At 34.0% G+C, this 22,682-nt stretch overlaps 3 protein-coding genes across 3 annotated transcripts; all 3 read right to left on the bottom strand.

Annotated features, from left to right (window-relative positions):
- Window positions 1-8,945: 8,945 nt before the first annotated feature.
- LOC127078428 (pentatricopeptide repeat-containing protein At5g43790) lies at window positions 8,946-9,720 on the bottom strand. Its single transcript, XM_051018887.1, has 2 exons — window positions 9,115-9,720; window positions 8,946-9,023 (listed from the first exon to the last, which is right to left on the bottom strand). The coding sequence occupies exons 1-2, from the start codon at window positions 9,718-9,720 to the stop codon at window positions 8,946-8,948; spliced, it is 684 nt and encodes a 227-aa protein (XP_050874844.1).
- A 5,049-nt stretch (window positions 9,721-14,769) lies between these two features.
- On the bottom strand, window positions 14,770-17,755 carry LOC127078426 (kinesin-like protein KIN-12C). Its single transcript, XM_051018886.1, has 15 exons — window positions 17,741-17,755; window positions 17,583-17,648; window positions 17,286-17,494; window positions 17,138-17,212; window positions 16,916-17,003; window positions 16,764-16,822; window positions 16,612-16,675; window positions 16,454-16,519; window positions 16,204-16,365; window positions 15,926-16,030; window positions 15,732-15,826; window positions 15,372-15,453; window positions 15,216-15,242; window positions 15,023-15,088; window positions 14,770-14,892 (listed from the first exon to the last, which is right to left on the bottom strand). Exons 1-15 carry the CDS (start codon window positions 17,753-17,755, stop codon window positions 14,770-14,772), a joined length of 1,302 nt encoding a protein of 433 aa, XP_050874843.1.
- A 645-nt stretch (window positions 17,756-18,400) lies between these two features.
- Window positions 18,401-20,387, bottom strand: LOC127078425 (zinc finger BED domain-containing protein RICESLEEPER 2-like). Its single transcript, XM_051018884.1, has 3 exons — window positions 20,264-20,387; window positions 18,508-20,174; window positions 18,401-18,409 (listed from the first exon to the last, which is right to left on the bottom strand). Exons 1-3 carry the CDS (start codon window positions 20,385-20,387, stop codon window positions 18,401-18,403), a joined length of 1,800 nt encoding a protein of 599 aa, XP_050874841.1.
- Between the last annotated feature and the right edge of the window lie 2,295 nt (window positions 20,388-22,682).

Here is a 22,682-nt window from a genome sequence, read left to right as displayed (position 1 = left end):
AAAAATATTGAATTGGCGATGAAGAATTATGTTATAAAAGTGTGCTCTTTTTTAGTGGTCGGGCAAAAATGATCCACGAAATTAGTCGATTTTAAATTAGATATTAATTTTTAAAAAGGATAATGTTACTTATATTTGTTGAATTGTAATTTCTTATGTCGAAGCAGATTGCCCGACACAGTAAGGAAGTGTCGAACCACCTATGCCTATTTTAGTAGTGTTAGCTATTTTGGGTTTTTATAGTCTTGGACTTTGCCTTGAGGTCCAAGTTAACCTAAATCTATAAATAGAGGGAGTAACCCTTATTTTTGTAATGAGGTGAATAGAGTATTCATAACATTGTAATTCGCAGTATTTTGCAGTTGCAAAGTGAATAACAAGTTTTCCACAGTTTGTGGATAGAGAGAAACTTTACAGAATTTTAATTCTTCTTCTCCTTCATCGTTCTTTACACTCTTTCTTTCTCCATTGTTCTTTTCTATTCATTTCTATTGTGTGGGTAATAACAATCTTGTTCATCAAGATTGATTGAAATTCTCCATAGGTTTTGGGGGATTTCCAACATCTGGTATCAAGAGCTCCGGTTTAATCGATTCGTGGGAAGAAAATCACCATGGCAACGAATCATCCAAACGAGCATTTTCCAGCAAATCTTTCGATTCTCAAGAACAACAATTATGAGAATTGGTGCAAGCAGATAAAGATTGTGTTGTGTAATCAAGATCTTTGGGATCTTGTGAAGGAAGAAGTAGCAACGCTTGTAGAAGCCGCGACGGATCAAGGAAAGGTTGCACATAAAGAATTGAAGAAGAAAGATTATAAAGCTCTCTTTATAATCCATCAATGTGTTGATGCATATAACTTTGAAAAGGTTAGGGATGTAGAGTCAGCGAAAGAAGCATGAGAAATTCTGGAGAAATCATTTGGAGGCGCGGAGAAAGTGAAAGAGGCGAGGTTACAAACTCACAAAAGAACGTATGAATTGCTTCAGATGTAAGACAATGAAAGCATAACTGATTTCTTCACCAAGGTTACGAAACTGGTGAATCAAATCAAGGTATATGGAGAAGTGTTGACATCAAGATCTATTGTTGGAAAGATCTTGAGGTCGTTGGCTCCAAAGTTCGACCACGTGGTAGTAGCCATAGAAGAGTCGAAAGATTTGTCAAAATTGACAAAGGAAGAGCTTCAATTGACTCTTGAATCTCATGAACAAATAATGGCTGAAAGAGCTGCAGGAAAGTCGAAAAGTGATGTGGCTTTGCAGGCTCAATCAGCAAAAGAAAGAAAAGGCAAAGGAAGTTGGAATGGAAACAAAGGCAGAGGAGGTTACAACAATTCGACTGGTCGAAATCAACAAGAAGGAAACTGGTCGAATCAGAGAAAACCCTGGAACCAAGGCAACCAAAAAGGTGGTGCTGCAGGTAGAGGAAGAGGTGGTGGTCAAAAGCCAGACAAGACTCACATTCAATGTTACAATTGTCAAAGGTATGGTCACTATTCTAGTAATTGTCCAGAAAAGCAGAAGAAACAAGAAACTTATGCAAAATTGGCGAAACATGAAGAATAAGAGACATTGTTGATGGTTACAACAAGAGAAGAAGAGAGATTCAAGGACCAGTGGTACTTGGATTCAGGATGCTCATCACACATGTCTGGAAGAAAAGATTGGTTTGTCAATATAAAACCCTCAATGAAGAACATGGTGAAATTTTCAAATGACAACACTCTAGCAGCTGAAGGTGTTGGTGATGTTCTGATTATGAGGAAAGATGGCAAGAGGTCAGTAATTTCAAATGTGTTGTACATACCAGGCATGAAGAGTAATTTGCTCAGCATAGGGCAATTAGTCGAAAAGAACTACAAGGTGTCGATCAAAGACAAGATGATGAGATTTCTCGACTCAAATGGAAGGTTGATCTTGAAGGCTCCAATGTCTCAGAATAGAACCTTCAAGATTGAGCTTAATGTTATGGAGCATAAGTGCCTTGCAACAGCAGCCAGCAGAGATGAATGGATGTGGCATTATAGACTTGGTCATCTCAATTTCAAAGACGTCAGAGATTTGAAGAGAAGAAATATGGTTTCAGGATTACCAGAAATTGAAATTCCAAATGAAGTGTGTGAAGAATGTGTGCAGGCAAAGCAGCATAAGAACAACTTTAGTAAGGATGCAGGAAGCAGGTCGAAGGCAATTCTTAAAGTCATATACTCTGATGTATCTGGTCCTCTCCAGGTGGATTCGATGGGAGGTAACAAATACTTTGTTACATTCATAGATGATTTAAGTCGAAAACCATGGTCTTACCTAATCCATAAGAAAAGTGAAGTGATCGAGGTATTTGCCAAGTTTAAATCTATGGTCGAAAGACAGAGCGGTCGAAAGATCAAGATTTTGAGAATTGATGGTGGTGGAGAACATGTGTCGAAAGACTTCGATGAATTATGTGTGAAAGAAGGGATTGTGCATGAGGTGGTGCCACCCTACACTCCACAACAGAATGGAGTCGCATAAAGGAAGAATAGAACCATTATGAATATGGTTAGAAGTATGTTGAAAGGCAAGCATCTACCCAAAGAATTATGAGGAGAAGTTGTGTCGACTGCGACATATATCCTGAACAGATGTCCGATGAAGAAGCTAGAAGGAATCACGCCAGAAGAATGTTGGTCTGGTGTCAAGCCTAGCTTGAGTCATCTGAGGGTGTTTGGGTCTATAGCACATAGATATGTGCCATATCAGTTGAGAAGAAAACTTGATGATAAGTCCAGTCAGATGATCCTGATAGGATATCATTTGACTGAAGGATACAAGTTGTTCGACCTAGTGAGTAAGCAAGTAGTGATCAACAGGGACGTGATCATAGATGAGCTTAAGGAGTGGGATTGGACTGAGAATGTCAAGAAAGATTCAGTGAGAATCTTTTGTGATGAACCAGCTAGTGAAGTCGAAAGAGAAGTTTGACAGGAAGAAGTCAGAGGTGAAACAGGCCCAAGCAGACCTCAAAGAACAAGACACATGCCTGCAAGATTGCAAGAATGTGTAATTACATCAAATGATATGGTCAATGAAGAAGGTGAGCTGGTACACTATGCTTTCTACGCAGAAGTCGAACCTATCAATGCAACTGAGACATTGAAAGATTCGAAGTGGATGAAAGCAATGGACAAAGAACTGAAGTCAATCGAAGTCAACAACACTTGGTCACTTGTTGCCCCAAGACAAGAAGACAATCAATGTGAAATGGGTATACAAGGTGAAGTTGAATCCCAAAGGAGAAGTGACTCGACACAAGGCGAGGCTTGTGGCAAAATGATTTCTTCATAAAGAAGGAATCGACTTCGATGAAGTTTTTGTACCTGTTGCTAGAATCGAAACAATCAGGTTGGTTGTCGGTCTAACAAACATGAACAACTGGAAGATGTGTCAGATGGATGTGAAATGTGCATTCCTGAATGACCCCTTAGAAGAAGAAGTATATGTTGCACAACCAGATGGGTTTGTGAAACAAGGCGAAGAAAGAAAAGTGTACAGGCTGCATAAAGCCCTGTACGGACTTAAATAAGCTCAATGAGCTTGGAACAAGAAGATAGATGGCTTTCTAAAGGAGAAGGAATTTGTGAAGTGCATAAGTGAACATGGAGTATATGTAAGAAGAAGCAAGAATGAATTGCTTATACTATGTCTCTATGTCGATGACCTGTTGATAATAGGTAGCTGCAAGAAGGAGATCGAAGACTTCAAAGGTGATCTCAACAAGAAATTTGAAATGTCAAATCTGGGTGACATTTCATACTTCCTTGGAATCGAATTCTACAAGAGTGATAGAAGTTTGATGATGCATCAAAGAAGGTATGCATGCGAAATTCTCAGGAGATTTGAGACGCAAGATTGCAACCCAACTTCGACTCCAGCTGAGCCCAGATTACAACTGTCGAAAGATTCAAATGAAGATGATGTCGACCCAACCCAATATAGAAGACTTATTGGGTCACTTCGATACCTTTGTCACACAAGGCATGACTTAGCATACATTGCAGGTATGGTGAGTAGGTTTATGCAGAAGCCAAAGGTATCACATCTAGCAGTGGCGAAGAGGATACTAAGGTATCTGAAAGGAACTCTCGACTATGGCATTTTGTTTCCTGCAGCCGATGAAGGAAAAGAATGCAAATTAGTGGGATACACTGAATCAAGTTGGTGTAGTGATGTTGAGGATCGAAAATCCAGAACTGGCTATGTGTTTATGCTAGGTGGTGCACCAGTTACTTGGAGTTCGAGAAAGGAGTCAGTAGTGGCATTATCGTCATGTGAAGCAGAATACATAGCTGCTTCTCTTTGTGCATGTCAAGCAACGTGGATGGTGAATCTGGTCGAAGAGATAACATCGAAGAGTCATGGAGATATTACCATGAAGATCGACAGCATGTCAGCTATCAATCTAGCGAAGAATCCGATAGCACATGGTCGAAGAAAGCACATCGAGATGAGGTTCCATTATCTTCGAGAGCAGGTAGCAGATGGGAAGATGAATGTGGAACACTGCAGAACTGAGAATCAGATTGCAGACATCATGACGAAGGGAATGCAGGTCGAAGTGTTCAGAAGACTAAGAGCTATGATGAATGTAGATAGCTTAAACACAATGAATTAGATGGTGTGTTGAATTGTAATTCCTTGTGTCGAAGCAGGTTGCTCGACACAGTAAGGAAGTGTCGAACCACCTATGCCTATTTTAGTAGTGTTAGCTATTTTGGACTTTTATAGTTTTGGGATTTGACTTGAGGTTCAAGTTAACCTAAATCTATAAATAGAGGGAGTAACCCTTATTTTTGTAATGAGGTGAATAAAGTATTCATAACATTGTAATTCACAGTATTTTGCAGTTGCAAAGTGAATAACAAGTTTTCCACAGTTTGTGAATAGAGAGAAACTCTGCAGAATTTTAATTCTTCTTCGCCTTCATCGTTCTTTATACTCTTTCTTTCTCCATTGTTCTTTTCTATTCATTGCCATTGTGTGGACAATAACAATCTTGTTCATCAAGATTGATTGAAATTCTCCATAGATTTTGGAGGTTTTTCAACAATATTCAAACGCACAATGATTTATTTGTAACAATATTTTTTTTAAATACATGTATTTTATTTTTTGAAATTTAAACTACTGTTTTATTCAACATAAATTTTTTAATTATATTATTTTTAACTTGTATTTTTAGTATACAAATTAGCATGATCCTTTTAGAAAAAAATGATATATTATGGTATGTTTGAGCTGATAACTTTGAACGTGGGATATTTTAATATCTTTCAGATTTTAATATTTCTAAAAGAGTAATACGATAAATAATCATATTTTAATATATTTTTAAGATTTTAATATTTCTAAAAGAATAATACAATAAATAATCATATTTTAATATATCTTTGAGATTTTAATATTTCAAAAAAGAGTAATACGATAAATAATCATATAACACTTACAAAATATTTAACGCTCTTACAATTAAGAAAAAGAAAAATAATATATTTTCTCTCCTCCAAAAACATCCAAAAATTCCTTTAACGATTTTCCTCAAGTCTTACTTTATAGCAGATGAGGTTAATATCCTCTCATTATTATACATCACCAATCACTAAAAAAAACTTTAATAGAGGAAAATAAAGATAATAAATGTTCGTTCACATATTAGAACATTCCCATGCCAACACGAAATGACCAATGTGCCCTTAAGATTGAATCTCTTCCTATGCAATGTCACTAAAAGGTTTTACACTATCGATTCATCACCATCACCTGTTTGCATAATTTTATAGATTTTTAAAATAAAAATCAAACTTGTTTTAATATCCAACGGCTATGATTAATTGACGGTGTAAATATTTTTTTACACTGTCAAGATATTTCAATTAAATTCTTATTTTAAATATTTAAAAAGTAATATAAACAGATGATTGTGATGCATTGACACAGTGTAAAAGTTTTTACATCGACAGACACTGCGTAATAATTAATCTCTTAAAAATAATTTAATAAATAAAGAGTTTTAAAATAAGTGTTACTTGATATTTAAAATAATTTTTTGACATGATCATAAGTTAGAATATTATGATAGAGGTGTTTGGGTATAGATAAGATATTAATAACTTCATTTTCACCTTGGTGGATTTTTTTTCCCACACCCATTTCCAATTATAATAACTTAAACCAAACGCACTCTTGAATAATATCAGCATGCAATCTTTAGTTAAAGTAGTCCAATAGTTAAAACTATGTAGAGATTAAAAAAAGCTCCAATATCCATCATAGAAACTTAATGGCCACCATTGAATTGGCATATATTTCTTTGCATGTACCAATATTTCAATTGGAAGGTTGACAATAAATTTGGAAGAATCATTTTAAATTTCAAACAGAATAAGGAATTATAATCTTCTCTTAAATCTTATTTCTGTAAAGGAAAAATGATTCTCAGAATATTATTTCAATCAGATAATAAAGTTTCTAGGTGAAAAACCACTCAAATTTACACTTCATTTTCCTTTGCATAAAAGGAACAAAAAATGGGAAGACATTAACCTAAATAAGCAACAGAAGTTATGAAAGTTGGTGTACTTTGCTGTTCTGGTTTGTATATATAAATCTATTATTATTCTAATTATGGGGTCTATATGATGTATTGATATAGGTGCAAACATTAGAAAATAGAGGCATGGGTGATGAAATCTCCCATGATGCTTTCTTTTTGGATTAGAATATTTGATTACATGTTTTAAAATTAAAGGTTAGGGTATTGTTTATTGGAAAGGGGGTGAGCATGTGGCCAGCCATGCAATTGAATGGTTCACATGCTTTGGTGAAAAGTTGTCCTAACTCTGATTATATTTGGCAGGAGTTTAGTATTTTAATTAAAATCTAATTGAAGTAGGTTAAAGTGATGTCATTTAGCAAGTGTGCTCTAGAATATGCCAGTTTTTCAAATTGAGTTAAACAACATTATATATAATGAGTTAGAAAGGGGAGAAAAGGGGTCCGTAAATCGTAGCTCAACTGACAAAAATCGATATTGTTAGATTGAATATTATTAAGAATCTCACATCAGATAATATATGGCATGAACTTGTGGTTATATATGGGGGCAATCCTCACCTTATAAGTCAGTTTTGTAAAGATGAATTAAGTCAATTCACAATTCTCAGAATCTTATTTAAGATCCGTTGGGTCACCTATTATCGGACCACCCATCTTTTAGTTTCACACTTCATATGTTTAATCTTGGACATGAGAGGGGTATTCAGAATCCCACATCAGATAATAAAGATAATAGATGGTCTGAACATATACTTATAAATAAGAGCAATCCTCACCCTACAAGTCGATTTTGTAAGAATTAATTAGGCTCAATAAAACTTCATTACTAGGGTTCTAAACCCTGGTGGTACTCACGGTTTTGTGTGAGTTTCTAGACTCTCAAACTCTAAAAATGTTGGTAAGTATTGTGTCACTGAGCATTATTAGAAAGGGAGAGGGTGAGAGGGAAATACTACTACTATTTAGTATTGGAGACACTATTCTTTTCCCTTTGCAAACACAGATTTCCAGTAAAAACTCAAAACACATGAAACCGGAATTTTCTAAAAGTAGAGAAACTGAGACCACTTGGAATCAAAAGTAAGGTTAAGTTATGAACCAATTCATATAGGTTCCTGACCATGGAAGTAATCTGATAAATTCAGTTTCTCAAGTTGAATGCCACAAAGTAGTAAAGAATAAGAAATGTCATGTTAATATGTTATAATAGAGATGGTGACTTCATAGAGATCATAAGACAACAAACAAGTTGTATTTTATCATAAATGGTTTAGATCTCTCTCTCACTTTAACCTTTAAAATGAAGTTTAACTTCAGAGAAGCATTCATTCATTTTTATAGTTCAAGATTGATGTCAGAACTTAAAGCGTTCTGAATTACTGACACCAATGATTCTCAGTGTAGTTAAATATAAGAAAAAGTGATGCTCTATGTTTCTTCCTTAATTGGTTTCATTCAGTCCTTGATTGGTATTTTGGCCCCTAATTGATAATTTGATGAGTCACATGTCTTCCAAATTGAAGTTTAATTACTTAATTTGAAATTTTATGTTCACAAATCAGAATACCCACGTAATGAATTATTTATTCTCGAATTCTTGAGTGGTTGAATAGTTGGATGCATGTTACCAACCAAACCCATGTTACAAACAAAGAACACGAGAGAATCAGTTTGCTTCACGTCAGAGCAAAACTATTCTTAGGACAATAATCATGTTAAACTATGAGAATGAATTAAAAACAATTTGCCACAGAGAAAATTATCGGGACGAGTCGCGTATTATATCGCTTTCTTTAAGACGTTTCGCCGTACTGCCAATAATTATGCTATGCAGTCGAGTTTCGACGATGTCTCCAGGATAAAACAATTCGTTCAAACTTACGATTATCACTTACATTGCAATGAATCGTTCGAAGAAATACACCTTCAGATGGTGTTGAAACCACTTGAAATATTTGGAAATAATTCAGTCGTAGATGGCGCGAAAAACCACTCGAAAAAAATAGAACAGAAAAAAATATACGAGATGAAAAGAATGAGAGGGAGAAGAGAGATTCCGAAATGAATTGATGAACTCTATTTATAGGCAAAGGACTCAACTGAGCGGAGAAAAAACGTGGAAGGGAGTTGAAAACTTCAGACCCATTACTGGCTGTTTTATTAGCTTGGTCAGTAAAGTTTTTGACATTATCATCTAAGTGTGTGTATGCAAGTCATTAAGAAATCAACCTCTTAAAATAGTTATCATCTTTCAAAGTAGAAGTTCTTAATGATTTGATAACACATAATCTAATAAAAATGTATATTCAATGAAACAACTTATTAAGTTATCAAGTAGAAATATCTTTAATCAAATAACAGAACGTAATGACATACATGAAGGTAAGTATTTCTCGATGAAAAACATGTATATGCCGTTGCAACGTACCTGCAAATCACCAACAGTATCTGACCAAAGAACTTCCAAAGAAGGAGTTTGGTTCTCTCTCTCTAGGTGTCCTATTTATCAACTCTCTCACCTCTGCCTTGTCATACCACTTCCCTACAGACGCATAAACATTACTAGCAAGTATGTAACTTCCACTATCATGTTCACTCATACCTTGCAGCTCAAGGCGTTTCATCAAAAGTTCGGCTCTTTTGGTACCTGCATGAACTTTGCAGGCCCATATCAAGGTCCTCCAAAGGACTGCATCAGGTTTCATTGGCATTGCATTAATGAAATCTTCAGCTTCTTTCAAAAACCCTCCTCTTGCAAGGAGGTCCACCATGCAACCAAAATGTTGACTTGTGGGTTTCATACCGTAACGCTTCTGGACATCACTGAAAAACATGTAACCTTCACGAACCAAGCCTGCATTCCTACACGCCGATAAAACAACCGCAACTGTCCTATCATCAGGTTTTACATTACACATTTCCATTTCAACAAACATTTCAATAGCTTCTTTGCACATCCCGTGGCAAGCAAGGCCAGAAATCATCACAGTCCAAACAAAAACATCTCTATCCATAACATCATCAAACACCTTCCTTGCACTCTCTAAACACCCACATTTCGAATACATATCAATAAGCCTAGTACAAACATTACCCTTCAAATCAATTCCCTTCTCCTTCACCATCAATCATAGTCGTCCAAGAAACCACATCTCTTTGAAACATTCTATCAAACAGTTCACGTGCAACACTCATTATTATAGAACTATGAGAACTATGAGAATACTCAGTGAAATGGTTCATTATTTTAGAACTTTTTTATTTTAAATGGGTAGTTTATTGTATTATTTACTAAAATGTCTTTTATTATTTGTTTATAGTTAGTGGAGTATTGTTAATTCAATTTTTTTTTACTCTTTAGCTTAAGAGTGTACTTACTAATTAACCATAACAATATTATGTAAATATCATACCAAATATTTTATTGAAAGGAAATTAACATACACTAAAAAAAACTCCTGATGCAACCTATAGTTATTCTTGGAGTAGATACTAACAATAAAACTAGTGATAATATTTATTCAAAAGACTAAACAACTATGAAATATGACTCAAATTCCCTTGGTAGAACAGAGGAACCCATTTTATTAAGACATGCTCATGCTCATATAGCTAGCTTATGTGAAGATTGGATCATCATCGCAGAATTTGCATTGACATTTCTTGAAAAACAAACCACATTGTCCAGAGAGTGCATTTTCTACACTCTGACAGTAATGGTTACAAATTCCAGAATGGAAGCATCTTGCATGAGGCCATGTGTTACTGTTACGCCAACATGTCTTGCTTGGTGATTTTGGTTCCTTATCTTCCGAAGAACCTGCACGTTAAAATAAACAACAATGTTAGTGTTTACTATAATATTGAAAAATGGTCACATAAATTACATTAAACAAAATTTAGTTTCACTTGCCATGGCCTGATGCTACAATGAGGATGATAGCAAAAAAAGCTGCAAAGACTTGAATACGATTAAGAAACATAGCCATGATTGCTTATTATGTAAATTACTTAATTGATATTATAAAATGAAATGAGGATGTTCTATATATAATAACAGTAATGTATGGTATATCTATTTTCATGCTTAAATGATGAACTCATGGTTAGGTTAAGTACACAAATAATGTGTGCCCATGAAAACATTGTCCTCTTAATTTTATTTATTTATTTACTCATATTAGACATATAGATTTGTGTGTGACCATATAGAATAACTTTTCTCGAGTTGAGTATTATTTTAAAAAAAATCATGGCTTCCCAAAATTTGATTTCCAAACTAGGCAATTTATAAAAATGATATAGACCACATATCTCAATCCTTTTATATTTCTGAAAAATAATATATATATATATATATATATATATATATATATATATATATATATATATATATATATATATATATATATATATATATATATATATATATACCATTTTATTTATGAATAAATTGCAGATTTATTAATTGAATTGCATCTCCTTAAAGTATTGGGCTTTGATACATTTATGAGTATTCTGAACCCAAACTATATTGCTTAAGTTACGAGACTCTGGCTAAAACATGAGCTATGTTGTGTTGTTGCTTCAGTCTTTTTTTTCCTTTTTTTATGACACTTGTAAAGATAGTTCCTACGTGGTGTAATTAGAGTGTTAACTTTGTAACTATGAGAACTGGTCTAGGGGAGGTGAATTAGATTTCTTCGATTTTTCTTACTTTTAAACAAAGTTTTTTATTACTTACTTTTTTTTTAAAAATGAGGGATAATGTTTATCTTGAACTTGAATGTAAAGGACAGAAAATTAAAAGCAAGAATGTAAAAGATACGCAAGTGTAGTGTTATATTTGTGGAGGGACTAAATTAGGGCGCCCTCGCCCAGGAATCTTATCGCCCATGTGATGACGGAAAAACTCACCTACAGGCATTGATGATCTATAAAGACGTTAATTAAGAAAGAGGGTGTATCCAATAACACCTTAAAAATAGGTAGTAAATAACCTCCCTTAATGAGAAGAGAGCGGTTGTCGCCACTCAGGGTTACTCAAACCCCAAGTTCAAAGAGCCTCTATAAATAATGTTCCCCCCAAGGGGATATGGGAGATCATTTTTTATACCCTAAGAGCATAACGCTTACCAAGGTCATAGCGCACCATTGATTGTACTCCCTACGCTTTTTCCCAAGCATCACCGGTCATCTGCAGAGTTTCTCGCCTCACGTGAGCAGCACATCTAAACTACCTCAAAACACCATCGTACAGAGCTTCTCGCTGTCGTGGACAAGCTCTAACCACCATTGATTGTATACATCTACAAGAACCTCTGAGTCTCCCTACCCTTGCAGAGGGAACACACACTTATAATTTTTGACCAGTACAACAAGATTTATACTAATTTTCCTTATCAACAAGGAGTACATCTAGTCCCTCCACTCATTGGAGGATTTTCCAATATGGTTAGATATTTGTAGAAGTCTTCGACAAGACCTTCTTACAATCTTCTAAACATAAACCCAAAGAAAGAACTCTACTTTCTTTACAATAATTTATAACCACAAACTTCGTAATTATGATACAACAAACACTTTGAATAACTTTGAATAGTTTTAGTCTTGACTTGAATCCAATTTTAATCCTTTGATCTTCTATGTCACAATGTAATAATCTAAACTAACATATTTCAAGTGCACTGAATGAATGAAGAAACTTTTGAATAATATGAAATTGATGCAAAAAGTTTCAACTTTAAAAATGGATGAACACTTTGAATGTTAGTTTGAATGGATATGAATTTTTTTGAAAGAGGTAAGTTGTGTTTCTGATGCATGGATACTTATATACATCCTAAAACACCCATTTGAAATGATGCATTGGTTTAAAATAAAAACTAGATGCATTTCAATGAATGGCAAACATTTTGAACATGAAAAGAGATCATGTTTCAGTTTGGTAGTCGAATATCAATATGTGGTAATCGACTACCACTTGTCTAACGTTCATTTTTTTTTAATTTCAAACACTGGTAGTCGAATACCAATATGTGGTAGTCGACTACCACCTCTTCCAAAACTAGAATTGATTCATTTTATGACTTGGTTGTCGAATACTACTTCTTGGTAGTCGATTACCACTTTTTCATTTTACTTAAAAATGTATTTTTATTGTATGACTTCAAGAATGATAATGCAAGTAAGATTTAGATGAAGTGGGAGGTGAGTTTTTCTAGCAATTGAAATTGGTATAGCATGGATTGAAACATGTAACTTAGTTATGTTTCCTTGTATCAAACTTCACTTGATTTCCAATGATACTATTAGGTCTTTTTCTTCTTTGATAGATTTTATCTTCATAAAAACTATATTTGATACATGATGTATTCACAATATATCCCTATATGATGATGACAAATAATTTGAACTTTATGTTGTTGGTCACATTTGAGAAAATCTCCCCCTTAATGTATGACTCCTCCTTTGACGTTAAAGCGAGTAATCATACAATTTTGTAAAGATGCAAATTTATTTAATTCGTACAACCACAACACAACCAACCTTTCTCCTCCTTTTGACATTATTAAATAGAAGAAAAGGTAGAATTGCACACATCTAACATAACATATATTTGAACATACATGTATACAAACATACAACGTAATTAGAACAAAAGCCCAGGGTCGGCCCAACACATATTGAAGCCTGAGGCGGATCTTTAATGAGACATTTTTAAATTTATAGTATTTTTTATTTCAAACTTATTTTATAAGCTTTTTGAGATACAAAATTATTTATTAAATTATTGTAATCTATTTCATTTAGTATTTTTTTAATTGATAATAAAGTCAGTCAATTTAATCTTTGTTGAGACATTATTGATATTAAATAAGATTTTATTAACTTTAATTTTGAAAAACTTCTCTCGACAAATGCAATAATTATAGGAATCGTTAATATTATTCTATAAACAATATATGTATTTGGAAAAGAATCAAGTCTCTTTATATAATTAAGTATATTATCCATCTTCTCCGTTTGATAATTTTTAATTATAAAATAAGAAAGAAAAATGTCTTGAAGTTCAATTCTTTTTTTCTCCGTTTAAATCTTTTTTCTCCCTTCAATTTTGAACTTTCTGATTTAAATTTTCAAGTGAATATTCTTCTATTTTTAAATAAAATAATAAATATTTTACAGTACACACTAATATAAAACAAATAAAATTCAACAATAATAAAACTAATACAAATAAAATTAGTTAACATAAAAATTAAACGATAAAATATTAAATAAATAAAACATGTTATTTGTAATGCTTCTTTAATCTTGTCTTTGTTGTTCTTCTTTTTATCCTTTTTCTTTACATTTTTTTGATAATATTTGATTTTTTTTAATGATTTGGATGAAATATGAGAGAGAGGTAAGCAAGAATATTATGAAAATAAAGGGATAGAAGTAGAGAGAGAGAGAGGTAGGCATATCCAGTGAAATTTTCTTGTATCTATATTTAATGTGAATTGATTTTGATTGATAGAAAGTGGTATTAATGATTAGAATTATTGCATTACAAAGCTCCAAATGCGACGTACATATGTGATTGTTTGGCTTCAAGTAACGATACACTGTATAGCTAAAGGAAATAGATAGAAAAAAAAAATAGGCCCTAGGCAAAGGCCTCACTTGCTTAGCTTATGTGTCAGACCTGCACAAGCCATGGATACATAGTTGTTACTTAATAATACAAGTAAACATCTTGAATATAATAAAGCATAGTTAGGACTGGACAACGGGCCGGGCCGGGCGGTTTCGGGCCCAAAGCCCTCACCCAGTCCAATCCACGGTTCATATATGAAGGCTCATTTCCGCCCAATATCAACACGGTTTGGACGGGTTCGGTTTGTGCGGATTGCGGGTTTGTTTTATCGGTTTATTCGGGTTAAAAACAAACTTATATATGCAGTTATTACCACTTGCTAGTCTTTCAATCTATAGAACACATTCCAAGAATCAAGTGTACACAAAATCTTATAAAACATCACAACTGAGAATTTTAAGAATGCAGCCTAATGAATCCATTAATGTACGACAAGTAATTAAACTCAATCTTACAGACACACAACTTAGAGGAAAGATGAGTGAAATGGAAAGCAGAAAATAATACATAGACATTGAGCTATCAACAACTACGTGTTTAATGACTGTTTAATAATTTCCACAATATGCTTCGTCCTCTTTTTAAGCTCTATCGATTCAAGAAGATGCAGACCAGCACTCAAAAATGTGCCCTCGTCAATAGGACAAGTAACCTGTAAAACATATATGCTAAGGTTAACACAGGGAGGACTTGCAGAGATTCTTTGAAAAACCCAATCAAATATGAATACACACATAAACAACTGAGACATAAAATATGGCAGGAGATAAAGACAGATTTACCGTTCCATTAGTAAAGATAGCATTGACACCAGATTCAGACCCAAGGGCTGTATTGTTAGACCAAACCTGTGTATAGTGCACAGGATTACAGTCAATTCTAGGAAGGTTCTAGATTCTGTTAGATCTAACTTGTGCACTGCGGCACAGGACTAGAGTTAGTTATAGGAATGATCTAGATTCTGTTTTTCCTAACCTGTGCACTATGCCCAGGATTAGATTCCTAAATACAGTGGTGATTCCCAATGAAATCAATGAAAAACAGAATATTCCAAATAAAACTTAGTTATGAATTCTCTGAAATTTAACAACTACTTTAGATATGTTACCCAACAGATCAACTACAGCTGACCTGAAAACTAAATTCATGAAGTAATGCATTTACATCTGGCTTCAAAAGCTTCTCCAGAATATCAAGAATAACCTTCATGCAACTGCAGATAACATTTTAAGATCACTGTTATATTTACTAGAATCAAGATATTAAAATAGAAACAGACAGTAGACAATACCTGTAATAAAATTTAGGCTGTAAAATTGTCCGCTCTACAGGTGTATCTAGATCAAATTTAAGTAGTGAGTGATATTTAGAGTTGGCCTGCTGATGTTGTCAATTAGAAGCTGCAACATGTAGAAGGTAGATATAAACAGCATTTTAAGATGAAAAAAAGGAAAGACAGAAAACAAACAAATGCAAGGAGTGAAGACGAACTTGCAGAATAAGAATGCCCGGATCATCATTGTTATTATTATTATTATTTTCAACATAATTGAAGTATGTTGAGCATCTTCTTCCTTTTGTTGAGCCTACAGAGAATGTGATACAACTATTACTAGCTCATGATATTGAAAATATTGTAACTTACTCACATGACCAACCTATTGTTCAGCCAAAACAATGCATACCAAGCATTTCATGCGATCAATTTCAATGTTTAAATTCTGGATTGTAGTCTCGGCCATTTTTTCTCTCCTCAAGGCTCCAACCAAAGCAGCTTTCATGCGTTTAATCTGCCAGATATAACAGCTCAAACTATTAGTGAGGCTTACCGTGATGATCATTATAATTATTGCATAAAATCCCTTGACAATCTTATACAATTCATGATTGGATAAAGTTCCCTGATAATCTCACATGACTACTCATAATACAAGACCCTCACCATTACTGACATATGACGTACCTCTTTGTTTGGAGTATGCAGCTTGCCATCTGTCGTCGTTCTTTCTCCCATAGAATCGTGTTCTTCTGATGCTTCACTCAACCTGCAACTATCAGAATTTGGCTCCAAATTTGATACCAGTGGTGGAAAAACTTTATTCTTTGTCAGAAAGGATAGTTGACCCTGCTCCAGTTCAGTATATATAAGTCATTCCTATGATTTAGTATGAATTGTGAAAACATCAATAATTTTGAAACTCTTATTCCAATACCTTCAGCTGTTGGATTTGCCACTGCAGTGCACTTATGTCACCAGAAGCATCTTCATTCACTTTTGCCTTTGAAGAGTTAGAGGAAAAATCAATTAATTCATAAATTATGTCAATTAAAAAATGTTTAAAACATAGTATGCATTTATATAGGCCAGTACATTGTTTTGAATGAGCTTGGCTCGCTGGGCAAATTTCAGAGTGCTTAGTGTTTCGTTAGCAGAGCTGCATGGGAAGAATAACCAATATTAGTGATAAAAGAAACAAAGAATGGTAAAGAAGGTCAAAATTTCAAGCAATGAATTATACAAACCAAATGGATGGGCTGACATTTGCAATGATCATTGTTTTTGAGTTCCCACCTAGAGAATCCTGCACATACATTTTTGGGAGTAAAGTAATGTTACTACATAGAATAATGCACTAAACGGTACGCAACATTCATCATATTTTGTAGAACTGTACCTGGAGAAGAAATGTAAGCCTTGAATCTCTGTAGGGAACATGTCTAGGCTTGCCATGGGCTAAGTCGACCAATGTCATTATGACCAAGCTAAGGACATGGAAAAACAAAATAACAGTCACTCATTAATAATCATGTATTCTTCATTTGGTGTTTAGTAACATTCAACTGCAACATATTTGATTGAAAGTAAATTAAAGAATAGGTCTTTGATAATTAGCTACCCAAGAGTTGACAATGATTTATTTATATTTGCAGCTTCTTTCAGACGTTCACTGTCGGCTCTAGAGCTTTTCTGCCTAGATGAATGTGCAAGTTAACACGTGTTTAAAAAAAACAGCAATATATAAAGAATATGTTCATTGTAGTTACCTTTCAGAGCCAGCCAGATCTACCAAATTTAACCTTGCAAACCTAATGTGAGTTATAGAATCTTTCTCCCATTGGCTTTCAATATTAACCTTGAAAACACTGTAGAATCTTTCTGATGCTTCACTCAACCTGCAACTATCAGAATTTGGCTCCAAATTTGATACCAGTGGTGGAAAAACTTTATTCTTTGTCAGAAAGGATAGTTGACCCTGTTCCAGTTCAGTATATATAAGTCATTCCTATGATTTAGTATGTATTGTGAAAACATCAATAATTTTGAAACTCTTATTCCAATACCTTCAGCTGTTGGATTTGCCACTGCAGTGCACTTATGTCACCAGAAGCATCTTCATTCACTTTTGCCTTTGAAGAGTTAGAGGAAAAGAGAGAGAACAAAACTCTTTGATATAATAAACTGTTTCATCACTTCAGTAAGTTAGATCAATGGTACTTACTGGCCAAAAACTCATATATGAATTACCATCAACAAAAAATCATGCATGACTCCAAAAAATCTAAAACAGGTGGAGAATCACCATCAACAAAAAATCATGCATGACTCCAAAAAATCAAAAAACATAGTTGACCTGGAAAATTGGACACATAAACATTAGTTAACAAAAATAATAATAAAGTAATAAGTAAATAATGATATACATACATCCATTTCAAGCACAACCCGAAGGTTGTGGCTGAGACTGTGATGATGAGACACCTGATACTCCTTTTGCTGCTAAAGACATTTGTTGAAACTCTAAAATAATTAAATAAACAATTTTTAATAAGGCATAATTATACAACATTACATCATATTTATTAGAAATTCAGTAATAAATTCACCTGTTACAATATCTTCTGAAAGCTCAAAATCTTCCATGAGATTCATATCTTTGAAATAGGTAAAAGAAGGCCTTAACCAATTCTTGGTGCAAATTAAAGCCTCGGCCATTTCAGCAGTTAGAGAACTCCTATAGGTTTCTATGACTCTCCCTCCTGTGCTAAAAGCACTTTCAGAAGCAACAGTAGACACTGGTGTGGCTAAAATATCTTTAGCCATTGTAGATAAAATAGGATATTCGATTGAATTACGTTTCCACCACACAAGAATGTCAAAGTTAGGATCCCTTTTGACACACTTACTATAATTATACACCTCAAGCTCATTTTGTTGATCAATCGAGTCTTGCTCCTCTAAATGTTGCTCAAAAGCATCGGCTCTAGCCATAAGTGATGAACGGGCAACAGATGCATTTGTTTCATCATTGGAGACATTATTTCCACCACTACCAAGAGGCTGTATGGAATTATACTCTTGGTCATAAGCTTGCTTATACCAATCATACAACTTTTGTAAATTCTCTTTTATAGATTTTACCAAGTCACTACCAAACTTTGATCCAACTCCATACATGTCCTTAAAAGCCCACTCAATGTAACTTAACTTGTATCTTGGATCAAGAATAATACCAAAATATATCATCTTGTTCATCTTATCAGGACTTCCCCAATATCTATTATATTTTTCCATCATATCTCCACCCATACTTGCAAAAAAATCATTTAAGTTCAAAGTGGCTTGCTTTAACTCACAATAAATGGCATACACTTGGTGAAAACAAGTATGCAAACTCACATTTTGAGAGGTGGAAAAAGTCTTAGTTGCCTCATAGAATAACTTTAGGAAAGCGCTAAAAGCCCTAGCAATGTCCCAATCATCATTACTAGGGGGATTACCTTTTCCAAAGAACTCCCTATAGCTCGACTCTTCATCCTCAAGCTTTTCAAAAGCGAGTTGAAACTTCTCCGCAGCCTCTAGCATTAAATATGTCACGTTCCAACGAGTTGAAACATCAAGACATACTAATTTTTTGCAAGTTATTCCAGCAAATTCAATGCATTCTTTAAACTTGGCTGCCCTATGAGGTGAGGACTTAACAAATCTAACAGCATCTCTAACACTAGTTACAGATAAATGTTTATCTTTCAAACCCTCATTTGCCACCAAGTTCAAAATGTGAGTTGAACACCTCATATGAAAACACTCTCCATCCCCCATTAACCCATTCATATTTGCTATTTTTCTCTTTAGATATGTCACAGCAACATCATTTGAAGTGGCATTATCAACAGTTATGGTTGACACATTCCTAATTCCCCAATCCCTTAACACTTCTTCAATCTTCCTACCTACAGTTTCACCTTTGTGGTTTGGAATTACGGTAAAGCTTATAATTCTTTTTTGATACTTCCATTCGTTATCCACAAAGTGTGCCGTAAGGGTCAAGTAGTTGAGATTTTGTATAGAAGTCCAGCAATTAGTAGTAAGTGCTACCCTATTGCAATCAGACTTAAAAAAGGCCTTTAACTTTTGTTTTTCATCCAAGTATAGCTGAAAACAGTCCCTATCTACCGTACGCCTAGATGGGATGGTAAATTGGGGCTGCATTACTTTGGAATAAAATTTAAACCCTTCACCCTCTACTGCACTAAATGGTTGCTCATCTAGAACTACAAAAACTGACAAAGCATTTCTACAAGCTTTCTTGTCAAATCTAGAGCTAACTTGAACCAGTTTACCATCTACACTTGGGTATGTTAGAATAGTTTGTGTGGAGTCAGTTGACACGACAAGGGGCTTCTTAGAACATTTTAAAATATGGTGGTTCAAATTAGTGGTGCCGTGAGTCCTAGGGTCACACAAGTATTTTTTATGGCAGTGTTTGCAGGCTGCAGTGGGTGCATCAACTAGGTCATCGGGTAATCTAATAAAATGTTCCCAGCAAGCAGATGTTTGCCTAGAACCACTTGCACTAGATTTCCTCTTCTTTATAGGTTGCATACCTGAACCTACTTCATTAATTGGTAGATTTTGATTAGGCTCACCAGTCACTGAAATAATGAAGGAGCCAATCAAGAACTACCGATCAACAAATAACGGTTCCAATTCATAAAACAGAGACAACAATAGAAGTGCTGACAAATAGCAGTGATAGCACAGTGCTGGCAAATAGCAGTTATAGCAATGTTATAGTAATAGCAGTTATAGCAGTATACATAGCAGTTATGCATAACAGTAAATAGCAGTAAATAGCAGTTATGCATAGCAGTTATACATAGCAGTAAATAACAGTTATGCATAAAAGAACAGTATACATAGCAGTATACATAATAGAACAGTATCCACATGAATCCACATTTTTTTTTATAAATAATTAATTTACAAAACAGTGACTTAACAATATAAAAACGCATAACAGAACAGTGACATAACAGAACAGTAAATAGCAAATCTATGCAAATCTCCTAATGCCATACCAATATATAACAGAACAGTAAATAATAATACATAACAGAACAGTAAAACACATGAAGTCAAATACACTTACAATTGCATTGCTCTTGCTCTAAGACTCTTTCCGTGCTACTTTGACGTTGATCCATCTATCCAAATCAAATATTAATAACATCAATAACATCATTAGGTAATACATCTTGTTGCCATCAATGTATTAATGTAAAATTTATAACATCATTATGAAATCCATTTTCTCACCTTCCCTCTTCTTTTCAACTCAAACACTTTATACAATATCAAATCCTATTTCACATTGCCCAATCTATATCACTTAGATCAACCTTAAGCTCACATATATACTATATCATATACTACGAAAACCGACACACTTAAAATTAAAAAAAAAAACTTCACCAGCAGACAATATCAGTAATAATTTTAAATAAATAAATAAATTAAACGTAATTATAAATATCGATATAAATGTCTGAAATTAACACAATAAATACGTCTTTTTTCAGAAATATCAGTGTTATTTATATGTAAAATATTAAATAAAAAAAATAAAGAATAAAGAAAATTGGAAGAACCTTATTGACTATGACTTGTCTCTCTTTCTTTCTCACTCACTCTCCTATATTAACTTAACTCATTTTCTTAGTTGCCACTTCATTTTCCTTCCTTCAATTCTCTCTATCACTAAATCATTGCTTCATTAAACAAACTTGAAAACTCACAAATGGGAAGACACTCTTGCTGCTACAAGCAGAAGCGTAGGAAGGGACTATGGTCACCAGAAGAAGATGAAAAATTACTAAGGCATATAACAAAATATGGCCATGGATGTTGGATTTCTGTGCCTAAACAAGCAGGTAAATTTAATTATTCAATTAAATCAAAATTATTATATAGTTATAATAAAGTGAAAAATTCTTAATTTAATTCATCTATTTTCAACTCAATATCAGATAACATAGCAGGAAAAAAAACTGACATAAAACTCAATATTTCTAACATAAACCAAAAAAGAAACCGACATAAAATTCAATATTTCAAACAACTAACAAAGCATAATGTATAGTAACTTATGTTGCGGGAAAGAGATGAAGGAACAGAGTGAAAACAGAGCAAAATCATGAGTTGTGTCTTTACCTAAGTTCCAAAAATCACGGTTCATGCAGGGGTAGCAAAAGTCACATTCCAGTTTCCAAAGATCAACCCAAAGTAATCAAATATTATGCACAAATCAAGTTTTTAAGTTAGAGAGTTAGAGAGAACAAACAGATTCATCGAAACAACAACAATATAAGCAAAAAAAACATAAACTCTAATCACCTGTAGAGTGAGAGAACTGGTCCAAAGCCTTTAATCACCTGTAACAACAACAATCATCATAAACCCTAAATTAAAAACCTTAGATTTAGAAACCCTAATTAAAAAATCCTAACTAAGAGTGATTTAACGGAGAGTGTTTGAAACTAAGACTTACTAACTGGAATGAAAGAGTGAAAAATCTGGAACAAGTGGAGTGAGGGAACGAGTGGAGTGAGGGAACGAGAGAGTGAGGGAATATGGAAAGGAAAAACGAGAGTGAGAGAAGTGAGAACAAGAGATGGAAAGGAAAAACGAGAGTGAGAGAAGTGAGAATATGGAAAGGAAAGAGCGATGTTTCGTGGATGGGCGGGTCTGGGTACCTGTGGGTCCATTTTTGGTACCCGACCCGTTCTTTTGAACCCCCTGTAACCCGGTTTGGTAACCCGGTTGACCCGTTGGCCCGATCCAACTCGCCCAAATTCTTTTTTTTTTTCCGGGTTTCACCGGGTTGGGCCGGGTGGGCGGTTTATGTCCACCCCTAAGCATAGTATAATCATAACTGAAATTATAATGTAATGAAAATAGACAGAGAGAACTAATCTCCATGATCTTCAAACTCCTATCTATATCTGATATTTTCCAATTGTTCGATTCTAGATGAAAGGTTTTCCCTTTCATTGTGAGCATGAGAGAAACCAGAAGTCATCTCATTCCTCATGATAATCACTAATATTTTTATATGAAAAAGTTTGTTCATAAGCATTTAATTAATGATGATTTTAGTTTCA

Source organism: Lathyrus oleraceus, chromosome 5 (genome assembly GCF_024323335.1).
Source record: "Lathyrus oleraceus cultivar Zhongwan6 chromosome 5, CAAS_Psat_ZW6_1.0, whole genome shotgun sequence".
Lineage (NCBI taxonomy): Eukaryota > Viridiplantae > Streptophyta > Magnoliopsida > Fabales > Fabaceae > Lathyrus > Lathyrus oleraceus.
Note: the sequence above shows the minus strand (reverse complement) of the source record. Positions and strands in the feature narration are given on the sequence as shown.

Coding starts and splice junctions, on each gene's coding strand:
- LOC127078426 (XM_051018886.1), bottom strand. Junction 17,213..17,285: donor GATCTGGCTGGCTCTGAAAG/GTAACTACAATG, acceptor ACATTCATCTAG/GCAGAAAAGCTCTAGAGCCG. Junction 16,520..16,611: donor CCAAGCTCATTCAAAACAAT/GTACTGGCCTAT, acceptor AACTCTTCAAAG/GCAAAAGTGAATGAAGATGC.
- LOC127078428 (XM_051018887.1), bottom strand. CDS start 9,720: ATGGTGAAGGAGAAGGGAATTGATTTGAAGGGTAATGTTTGTACTAGG. Junction 9,024..9,114: donor AGTGGTATGACAAGGCAGAG/GTGAGAGAGTTG, acceptor GGTGATTTGCAG/GTACGTTGCAACGGCATATA.
- LOC127078425 (XM_051018884.1), bottom strand. CDS start 20,387: ATGCATAACTGCTATTTACTGCTATTTACTGTTATGCATAACTGCTAT. Junction 20,175..20,263: donor CTGTGCTATCACTGCTATTT/GTCAGCACTTCT, acceptor TCATTATTTCAG/TGACTGGTGAGCCTAATCAA.